This window comes from Gymnoscopelus braueri (genome assembly GCF_963280865.1).
Source record: "Gymnoscopelus braueri genome assembly, chromosome: 16".
Lineage (NCBI taxonomy): Eukaryota > Metazoa > Chordata > Actinopteri > Myctophiformes > Myctophidae > Gymnoscopelus > Gymnoscopelus braueri.
The window spans coordinates 19,409,406-19,420,719 of record NC_137616.1 but is presented as its reverse complement, the minus strand read 5'-3'; the positions used below and the strand labels follow the sequence as shown (position 1 = coordinate 19,420,719).

The 11,314-nt window shown below is 42.2% G+C and overlaps 1 protein-coding gene across 1 annotated transcript in view; it reads left to right on the top strand.

Annotated features, from left to right (window-relative positions):
- The first annotated feature begins 1,048 nt into the window (after positions 1-1,048).
- The window catches only part of LOC308103129 (uridine-cytidine kinase-like 1), a 36,585-nt gene continuing 26,319 nt past the window's right edge, over positions 1,049-11,314 (top strand). Inside the window, exons 1-3 of the mRNA XM_080452983.1 lie at positions 1,049-1,195; positions 3,615-3,823; positions 7,763-7,869. Coding sequence (XP_080309109.1) covers positions 1,086-1,195; positions 3,615-3,823; positions 7,763-7,869 — 426 coding nt within the window. The 5' untranslated portion in view covers positions 1,049-1,085. The remainder of the gene's footprint in view (positions 1,196-3,614; positions 3,824-7,762; positions 7,870-11,314) is intronic.

Here is an 11,314-nt window from a genome sequence, read left to right as displayed (position 1 = left end):
GACAAAGTCCAATGAGGTCAGGTTCAATACTGAAAAAAGAACCGAAAAACTGACGTTGTAGATCGGCTATTTTCACTTCCTGTTTGGTGGTGAAACATGGAAGTTTGATGCTTCGCCCCGGTCACACCGTTTTCTGAAAACTCACGCTTTTGATAAATTTTCATCGTTAAGGTCTTTTGTGTATGCTGAGCGAGTTTGAGGTGGATCTGACCATCCTCCTAGGAGGAGTTCGGTTAAAGTGCGACCCATGAAAATGGCATAGATTGTGCTAAAACGCCACAATAAATTAAATATGGCTGACTTCCTGTTTGGTTTAGGTCATGAGACCTTTTTCTCAGTCGGGACCAAGCCCCCAGAACTACGGTAGAACATTGAAGCGGCCAAGCCTGGTGGTCAAATCTGAGAATGCACTTAAAATGCTACTGCGCGTGCGTCTCCCGTTTTGTGTGCATGCTCACGACGCGTCACGACGCATGGAGCGATTCCATTGGTTCATATTGGTTCCATATTGGTTCCTATTCTTACTTCCGGGTGCTTCAAAACGCCACTGAGCACATTCATTGAAATGATAGCTGGGGGCGGGGCAATCCGCCCTCTAGTTATATTATACCTCTATGATCGGGACATGATACAGGTGCATACCAATTTTCAAATAGGTGAAACCATATTGTGGGGCTTCAACGTTGACATTTTGTAGGGGGCGCTATTGAGCCATTAGACCACGCCCATTTTTAGACTATTAAAGTACTTTTTCAGCAGGTGTGATGTTTGTGCAAAGTTGCACAACTTTTTGAGGCCCTCAAAAACGCGATTAATTTGTGCCTATAAATTACAAACGTTGCAATTTCAATGGGGTTTCGCACTGGTGCTGTGCTAGGGCCCTAATAATCATAATTATTATGCCTTGAGTTGTTACTGTCAACCATAGCTGTCAACATTAGCCCCCTAATGTGTGCAGTCAGTGTCCCAATGCACAATTTATACACAAAGAGGAACGTCATCACGCTGCGTCCCATGTGGTAGGTAGGTTTACGCGCCGTCGGCCACCTAGAGTTAGGTCTCCTCTCAGTGTGTCAGATGGAAACATGGCTTCTATGACAACGAGCCAAGCAGAAGACAAGCAGGAGCAGCAGACAACAACCAAAGAAGGCCTGGAAGAGGAAGAGGACAGATCTCTGTCCAGATCTGACAGCAGGTCAGTGAAATGAGGGCTGTCTGGAGTAAAGCGAAAAACAAACAAACGCACGCATTATTGTTCTTATTAAACAGAAGAAACGGCTAATATTAGCTTGCTGGCTAAGTTAGCCTAACAACTAACCCACTCAAATCATTCTAAGCTTGGGTCGCATGCATGTATCTTATTATAATAGTAATATGCCGCTTGCTGACAAGGACTAATGTTCACTGAAGTTCTTATATTTGTGCTTTTCGGCAAGCTAGATAAATTAAGCTTGAGTCAGAACAAAAGCTAACTGATGCATAGCAAGAAAACAGGGGGAATATCATCTCACTGACACAACAATGATAATCAATTGTTCAACGGAGCTGCTGTGTGTGTCCACAGACATAACGTTCTAGACTAGTCCAATATGGAAGGTGTACTGTTTGTTTATATGACTAACATACCAGCCATACCGGTCTCATGGCTATTGGCTACACAAGCATTCTGCGTATTCGCTGATGCATAACCAGACGTAGCCATGGTTCACATGACGCTTGTATACAAGCGTCATGGTGCCGAGTCCCCCTGGTCTAAAGTTATGTTCGATTTTTTCACATTGCCATCTCTCACATAAACATAAACGTTCAGATTTCAAATATAAAGTGCTTACCACCGAGCCACGGATGTTACAAGGCGATGCGGACCGCGATGAGTACCCGTATCTCCCGTATTGTTCAATACAAAGCATTTTAATCCCATCGCCGGCCATTTTCTCCAAATTGTCTCCGATACTTTCAACCATGCGACACTAATGGTTGGGAGGTGTATTGCACTCTGATACATTACAAAACAAAAAATAACAAAAAAAGAAAATGGCCGGCGATGGGATTAAAATGCTTTTTATTGAACAATACGGGAGATACGGGTACTCATCGCGGTCCGCATCGCCTTGTAACATCCGTGGCTCGGTGGTAAGCACTTTATATTTGAAATCTGAACGTTTATGTTTATGTGAGAGATGGCAATGTGAAAAAATCGAACACAACTTTAGACCAGGGGGACTCGGCACCATGACTGTCATGGTATGACAGTCATGTTTCAGGGCTAAACCAGACGTGGCGTTGAGGATGAGGACACGACACAGAGGGATCAGGTGTCGGTTTGTGTTATCTAACCCACTGGTTCTCAAACTGTGTCAAGTCAAGGACCCCAGAAGCAAATATTTGAGTTAAGAATGCTTTAGAAATATATATATATATATATTTTTTTAAAATAGCAGATCTACAAGCTCATAGCGAATAGGAGCTTGTATATCTGCTATTTTTGATCGTATAAGTATAAAATGTGATTACAATGATTGTGATGCAATATTAACACATTTTCCTAAATTTCTTGAATTTCATTCTAGTTGTCGGGAACGACAGTCATACAAATTAACGTTCATTGTGAATGCAGTCAATGCAACACTTCCCACTTGTCAACTGATAGGTTTGAGAATCAGAGAATCACAGGTTTTACACAGGTGTAAAGAAGTGGGCGAAATAAATGAGTGTTTGTACAAGCTCCATCGTTCATTGTTTACAGAAAAGGGGGAGAGCAAGGAGAGAAACCGAAAATAAGTATGTCAAAGAAAAAAGGTCTATGATATCTACATATACACAACATTTTAACTCCCAAGTGATGATAGCCTTACTCAGGCGAGTACCTGCCCCCATCCTGTGCCATGCTGTGTCTGAGGCAGCTGTGTGGTTTTCCTGGGGAGGGCTGGCAAGCTCCCCCTCCCTCCCCCTCATCCACACAGACAGTAGGCTGTGGCCGTCACTGTGGAGAGATGTGGTCAGAGAGGGTCTATTGGAGCGTACAGATTCCCCCTCCCTTCTCTCTGCAGCACAATGAGTGAGTGACAGTAGGGTTGAACTGCCTCTCTTGCACCAGCAGCACGGGGGCAGGTGTGAGCTTACATGGCATTTCTGATGGTGACTCGTAAATTAACAAGCCCATTAAACGCTTTCATCATTCGACCACTTCAATCCATTTTGTCTAAAATGTTAAAATATTTTTCAAAGATTTTAAAAACCTTTCAGAACTGGCAAAATAGCCGATCCACAAGCTCATAATGCGCCGCAACGTGTTGTGAGATTGTAGATCAGATATTTCAGATCAGACTAAATACATAGGGCTTAAGTGGTTAGTTATCTTACACTTTTCATTCTTACACCTGGATTTTCTATCTACATTCTAGAGAGTTTAGCTTATGACCTATGTTTGTGTTTCAAGCCATCCTCTCTATAGCTTCTGTTTCCCGCCACTCTCTCTCTACTCATTTAATATACATTCTGTAGAATTAGATGAATATTATCCACTGATGCTACTAAATAAAGCAAACTGGAACATTTGGAATAAACATGCACGATTTGACCGTATAAGTTCTGTCTGTTTCTGCCTTGGTCAGTGGGAGTGGAGACGATTCACTGGATGGCCTCTCGAAACATGTTCCCCGCTGTCCGTTGACGCCCTCGCTGTCACCACGGAAACGGACCACAAGTCAATCCAAGACAGAACCGCCGCTGCTGAGGACCAATAAGAGGACCATCTACACCGCCGGCAGACCGCCTTGGTACAATGTCACTGGGACCACTTTCAAAGAGGCCTTTGTCATTGGTGAGTGAACTTTAAACCCGATGTATCCCGACAAAGTAACACCCACTAATCCAAGAATGTAAACATTTTAGTAATTTAGGACACACACACACGCACACTCAGACACACAATATGATTTGTGTGTTTCTTGTTTTTGGAGACACTTGTCTTGTGGTTTTAGCCTGGCTCAGGAAAGGATAGTTCATAGCTTGTCGTCATAACATGAGATTACATGTTTCTAGACAAGATGTACTTTTCCACCCGGTCTCATACCAGAATGTGTCTAAGCCCTACATGATGGCATCATTGCTAGTTGCAAATTGTGAACCACTGTTTTTGATCTTTTCTTGAAGTCATACTATGTTGCATTCATTTCAGTAGGCAATTCTCCCCACCCATAGTTCCTGTCACTGCCAACCCCTAATGTTGGTCTAAACCAGGGGTGTCAAACTCATTTTGGGGTCCGGGCCACATTGGTCAAATGGTGACTGATGTGGGCAGAAACCAGTTGCGGACGCGCATGTGCGCTCACGCGCATTCAGTTATACAGCATTGTTTTTCAGTCTGTTGTCTCAGTCACTGCTACTAACTACAGTATATCACCTTTAAAAACATGTTATTATGAAGAAGAATAGCTACTTTAATTATTGACATTAAAAACAAAATGCAATTTGTAAGGAGCATTCAATCCGGGAACGCATACTGTGTCATTTTAGATTATATATATATATATATATATATATATAATTTTGCCATAAAAAAGTTAGAGAACCACATATTATAGCAACATAAGTGTTTCAGAAAACTGTTAGGATTTAAAAGACATTTGTAAAGACTTGCACAAAAAGTTTTTTTTAATATCTGCTATTTTTGAATAGCCAAATAAATCTTAAAATGACACAGATGCTTTCCCGGATTTAATGGTTTAAATACGCTCAATTAACACTGAGGATTTCACTGGGCAAGCTCCTGAGAAATAAAAGAAGCAGCTTTGATACATTTGTACGTCTTTAACACATATATGATTAATGCTTCTATCTACCTATTACCATTATTATATTTTCAAAAATACCCAAAATGGCAAATTTACATGGTGTAGCCAGCATGAAATAAATCACTTGCTGCTTCCAGACACCTGACATCTCTTTACTTTAACCAACTTGTCAATGTCAGGGACCAGTTATTTTGTGTGTGTGTCAGACAGACAGACAGACAGACAGACAGACAGACAGACACACACACACACACACAGAATTCACGTCTGTGCTAGGCTGACTCCTGTGTGAGGATCAAAGAGTATAGCCATTACTACTCGACTAGTAGTTGAATAGACTGTTAACGAGCCAATCAGCCAGAACATTCCACAGCTGGGAAGAGCTTCTCTACAGCGGGCCATCAGCTAGGCTGCAGCGAGTGGGGGAGGGGGGAGTGTCCTCACAGCAGCTTGGACTCTATGTCGCCCCCCCATTTTATAATAAGAGCACGTCAGTCTCTTTAAACAGAAAGTAATACAGAAGACAGGAGCCTATCCTATGTCTGACAGCGCCGCGCCACCGTTTTCTGCCACAGCGCCACCTGGAGCCTGAAAAAAAATTTCGCGGGCCGCCATGGACCTTTCCGCGGGCCGCAAAATGCCCGCGGGCCGCCAGTTTGACAACCCTGGTCTAAACTAAGGGTGTAGACTATGTTGCAAATTGTGTACACCGTCAGGAGTTTTCAGTGTTTCTGATACAATGGGTTCAGTACAGGCTTATTTTAGAATGAGTCGCCATCATCATCTGTCTGGCCCAGTATCTGCTATGGGACTAGACCATTGTCTGACGGAGTGAGTCTGTGCAAGATGCACATGCACAAAAAGTAAAAGAGAATTGATAAATGTGCGCTTTTAATGCGTGTATCGATTAGCGCCATCCGATTAGCGTGTGTTTGTGTGTGCAGGGATGTGTTCGTGCATGCACTTGCACGCATCATGAATGGAAGCCGACCGGTCGTTATCTTTAGCTGGCAATCAGTTATCGTCATTGGGTGGCGCTGGTTACAATTTCACACTCGGCTGTGCTCCGCTAGATGTGGTTCTCGTATAAAGAAAAGGCCTGTGTGTGTGTGTGTGTGTGTGTGTGTGTGTGTGTGTGTGTGTGTGTGTGTGTGTGGGGGGGGGAATAGGAGAGAGTGCGTTCATGCGGTATAATCAACCTGCATCAAAGGTCAATTGAAGGCAAAGGGAGTGGAGAGCAAGCAGCAGATTAGGGTGGAGGGGAAGAGGGATTGAAAGACAGTGGTTTTCAAAGTGGAGGCTGCGTCGCATTTCCAGGGGGGCTCATGACGTATATCGCATTGCGACATGTCATGAGCTTTTTTTTAAAGCCATTTCACAATATAAAAGAGGTTGACTCGCAGCCACAGGCTATGGCTATTTAGTAGGGGTGTAACGATACATTTTAACAGCGATGCGATGCGCATCACGATACATGGTTGACGACACGATACAAGGACGATATTGGTTAATTCATGGCGATACGATTGTAGCGATATGTAATGTAAAAGTAATTAAACCCTTCTTTCTCTTTTTTCTTCTTAAAATTGCTAATACAACGCACTATTTAGTATCGATACAATCGATTATTTGCATTGCAAAACTATTCGATAGGATACAAAGTCAAACAATACGATATTTTGCTGTTTGCATATCGATATAGTTGGATCGTTGAAATTGAAATCGATGCAGTTACTGTATCGTTACACCTCTGCTATTTAGGGTCCTTGTCATGGAAAAGTTTGGGAACCCCTGGATTAAAAGACATGAGATCATAAGAGGAAGGAGTAGATGGACAGTTAACTGCACATGAGAAGGGTGAAGAGAACGGAACAGAACAAGGGTTAATGGTCTGTGGTCATGTGTTTTGCCTTTTCTCAGTGCAGAATCAGATTTCATTGCTAATAGAAAATGCTGTTTTATCACCCGTAGCCACTGGTGTCAATGGGCAGGTTTCATTGTAGTGTGTAAGTGTGCCACAGTGACAATTCTCATCACTGTGGAATTAATAATGGAACAATACAGATAGGATACAGACTTTGAGATTGTCTTAATACTGCAATTTACAAGCCCTATTGACTAATTCCGAGTTCAGAGTTAAGCAGATCTGCAAAAAACGTCTTGTTACAACATTTTCACCAAATTTTGCAACTGTGATGTGACCTGCTATACGATGTAATTTATTTCCTCGTGCTCAAAGTTATTCACAAATGAACAATTTCCTCCTGAATGTAACTTGATTTATGGGCTCCAATTATCCACAGAAACGGAAACCTTTGTTCAGCTTTCATTAAAAAAGAGATTGCTTCAGTCAGGATTGTGATTACGTTTTTGAATTTTTTTATTAATTGTGCCGCCCCCCTAGCTGTCAGTGATAACCATTTGTTGAAATCGGGTGTTTTGCAGTTTTATCACTTTCCCCATAATCGTGTCTGGGACATTTTGTGTCGGCCTCAGTGGCCGAAGTATACTGGCTGTGTGCAGTCAGCAGTTTTATCTGAAAAAACTACCTCATTCCAGCACTTTACTAGGTGTTCAGCTCAGAAGAAGTCCCACAGGCTATTTCTGTTACACGCGTGCACGCACACACACACACACACACACACACACACACACACACACACACACACACACACACACACACACACACACACACACACAGGGAAAGGTATCCTGTTTTTCAATTGAATTGAAATATAAGAGAGCTGAACTTGGTGCACTGGATATGAACCTGTCTTAACAGTATGTGTCGTCAGTATGCTCACATGTGTCGTCAGTACGCTCACAGTGAGCTTGTCGATCTGCAATTTTCTGCAAAAGCCTTCCCCACAATACGTATGCTGGGTTTTAAGTGGCTAATGTGAATTGTGACAGAATGCGTGTGTGATGCCGTGGCCCTCTCCTCTCTTCCTGCCTCCTCCCCATAGGTTTGTGTGGTGGCAGTGCCTCTGGAAAAACCACCGTAGCCAATAAGATCATAGAAGCCTTGGACGTTCCCTGGGTGGTGCTGCTGTCCATGGATTCATTCTACAAGGTAGACAACACCGTGACATCATCATGCCTTTAACTGGGTTCATGACATATTTACAGTGCCTATGAATGGGCGTTCTGTGGATTTATATTTTCCACAACTGCACCAGTAGAGGTCCACAGGAGAGGGCGAGAAACGGTTGGATAGATGGGTAATTAATTGGCTTATGGCAGTGGCTCCAAACAGCCAGAATGACATGGATTGTTAGACCGTTCAATATCAAAGCTGATATGGATGCTGCTCCTTCTGTAGCATGCACCTGCTGCCAAATTATTCATCTAGGATAATAAAGAAAAACATCACATGGATCCACCTGGGACGTATCATCAGTGTTGTAGCCTGGGGTCGACGGGTGTTTCGGGTCTCGCAACAACATACACCCTCGCCCAGGTGACCCAGCCGGGGTTGATCAAGCCCCGACTTACGTCCCAGTAGCTACCCACGGTCAGTCCTCTTAGGGAAAGACATGCTCCAAACATGCTATCCTAGGAAAGCATGCACATAATTTTTTTAGACTGATATGAGTGTATTTCCCATCAATATCAGCTGATGCCTTTACCATTTTGTACAAAAGTTGTAGCCTATACGCAGGCTTTTACAGACATGGCTGACTTGTTATAATCAAATAGTATCATTAGTTTAGGGGAGTTACAATAATATTTATCACATCATTTCAAAAATATCCCCCTTTGTAGCGCATTCAATTAAACCAGTTTAACAACCGTTCTATACAAATAACTATTAGCATTTGATTTCAGAACAGTTGTGTGTACATTAATAATGAATGCAGCATGCAAGTCAGCCCTTCTCCTTCCTCAGTCCCTTAACGGTTCATGATTAATCCAGATTTAATTTCATTTCATTTTCTTGTGAGACGACTTGCAGCCCATGGCCAATAAGTGATATAAATGAAATGATCCATATCAATTATGTTCTACAACGCATTGGGACTAAATAGTCAATGGCAACTCGATGTGCTCTGCTCACTGAATTAGAGAAAAACATTTTGTGCGTATGTCTCTATGGGTTTGGTCATTGTTTCTGTTAGAGAATACAGTTTTGTTACCTTTTTTCTTTCTTTTTCTCAGGGAAATGAACTGATCTTGGATACCATTCTTAGGCCTCACAATCATACTGGTATGCATATTCATACCTGTGAGCTGGGGCAATTAAGTGCCTTGCTTAAAGTCACCTCTGCAGTAATTAATGTCAGAGGTGAAAGCATTCATCATTACATTTTCCCTCCCAGATTTCCCTAGCTGGTTTGTGGATCTGGACTGACAACAGTCTGGTCAGTGGTCACAAGCCTGCTTCTCTATCCTCTATGTGGTCAATTACTAAATTGATTGAAGGAACAATAAAAAAATTATATAATTGAAAATTATATCATTCATCTGCATTTGTATGGGTGATTTTTAAAGGGGTTGGACTTACAAAAGGCGTTTGCTACTCAGCAGTGTTGTCACTGACTTGACAAGCTACTACCTGACAGTATAGCGTTGTCTTAAAAAAGCCTTGATTTCCTTTATAGATCCCCAGCCTTTATATCATGGCCATTAATCTTCATCGTGTAAAAGTATTCAAAATGTTACTTTCTGATTACTTGTGTATATTCTGTTCTCATCTGTTCTGTTCTGTTGTCTGTTGTCCCCCAGCTGTTGGTTTAGTTTTCAAACAAAACCGAAAGATGCTGTGTGCATACATAATATGTCCCCATTGACTAGCAACATTCTTTACCCGCTCCTGTGAGGCATGAAATCTGCTTTTCTCCTGAGTGAACAGCACTGCACTTGGCACAACATTAAGGTTAACAGCACCGCTGTGTATACAGAGCTTCAATGCTTGTGGTGTTCTCAACTGATTAACTGTATTAAATATGGTCAAATGCTTCCAAATGTGCCCACAAATACAGTATTACTAGCATTTTGGTATGTTATTGTCAGACAGCATATATCAAATATGATTTAAATGGATTGTGCTTGGCCATACATTGTGCTGCAAGACATTTATTTGTATAGAATATGTCAACAACAAGGCGATTCAAAGTGCTTTACACAAAAAAAATTAAGCATTGGGAGATTAAGACACAGAGCATTAAGAACTGTACTTGAGGGGGCACGGTGGCGCAGTCGGTAGCGCTGTCGGCTCACACCTAGAAGGTCCTGGGCTCGATTCCTGCCGGGGGCACTGAGGGCATGTTCTCTCCTCCGTGTCATCAGTGCCTATACCCTAGGTGGGGTTGGTGAAAGGGGGGAGGAGGGGAAAGGAACTGGTTGGAATAACGTCGTGTTCCTTCCATGCGCTACGTCCTATCGGGGAGACTCCCCCCTGTCAGGTGATAAGAAGTGGCCTGCTCACTCCTCATGCGTTGAAGGAAGCATGAGCTCAGTTTGGGGCTCTACCCAGGCTGGCAGAGGGAGAGTAGCGCCCAGGATTACAAGCTTAAGCATTGGCACTGGGTGAATTTTTTTTTTTACAAAATTGTGGGATAAAAATGTATTTAAAAAAAAAGAACTGTACTTGAATTTTGTACGGAACTATCAAACCACTTTTCTCTTCAAGATACTGTATGTAACGCAGCATGAATGAACTATCAGGAAATGCCTGTTGAAGTGAAAGCCAACATGAAACTTATGAAGAATGTAAAAGTTGCACGATTTTGTCCGTCTTATACTGTACGACCATGTACGACGTGTCACACTGTGTGATGTGTAAAAGGTAAAATCATGATTACATAAGTATGAGTTGAATTGAGTCTACCAGTGACACAGTGCGATGAAACTACAACCTATGTCTGCCAATGTATCCCAGGGCAATGTTTTACCTCTAGAAAACTAAACTAAAAAGAAAAGGAGTTGTATTTGCATCCAGATGTGATTTGGCAATAGAGGACAATATGGAGCGTCAGTTCTCCAAAAGGAGCTGATTATTTCACGCTATCTTTCCCAAAACTGTCTGCACAGGCTAAACTAGCAAACGGTGATTGATTCCCCCATGATTTAACACAAGAAAAGTTCGGGCCATTTTTGCATTTGTAGCTGTTGGCTAAAGGTCCCACATTGACAATCGTTACACCAAACACACAGCATGAACATGGCCCCAAATTTATGACACGGCAAGAAATCACAGCCTATGATGTTGTGGATCGGTTCTTAGACAGTGGTCATTGATCCTATCACACTGAACGAAAGACGAAAGATTCTATCACATTTATAATGAAATTTAGTCTGGGATGGTCATGGCACTAGGATGGTTTACACCACAATATTTTTTATTTAAGTATTAAGTATTTATCCCTCTGCAAATGAGAAGTAGACTGTCACCACGCTATTTCCAAGTCATATAAACATCAAGAATAAAAATAGTCATATAAACACACATTGTGCTGTACACATTTATGTTGAAGAGGAAGAAACCTATTGATTTTGGTGACCCCATGACCTTTCCG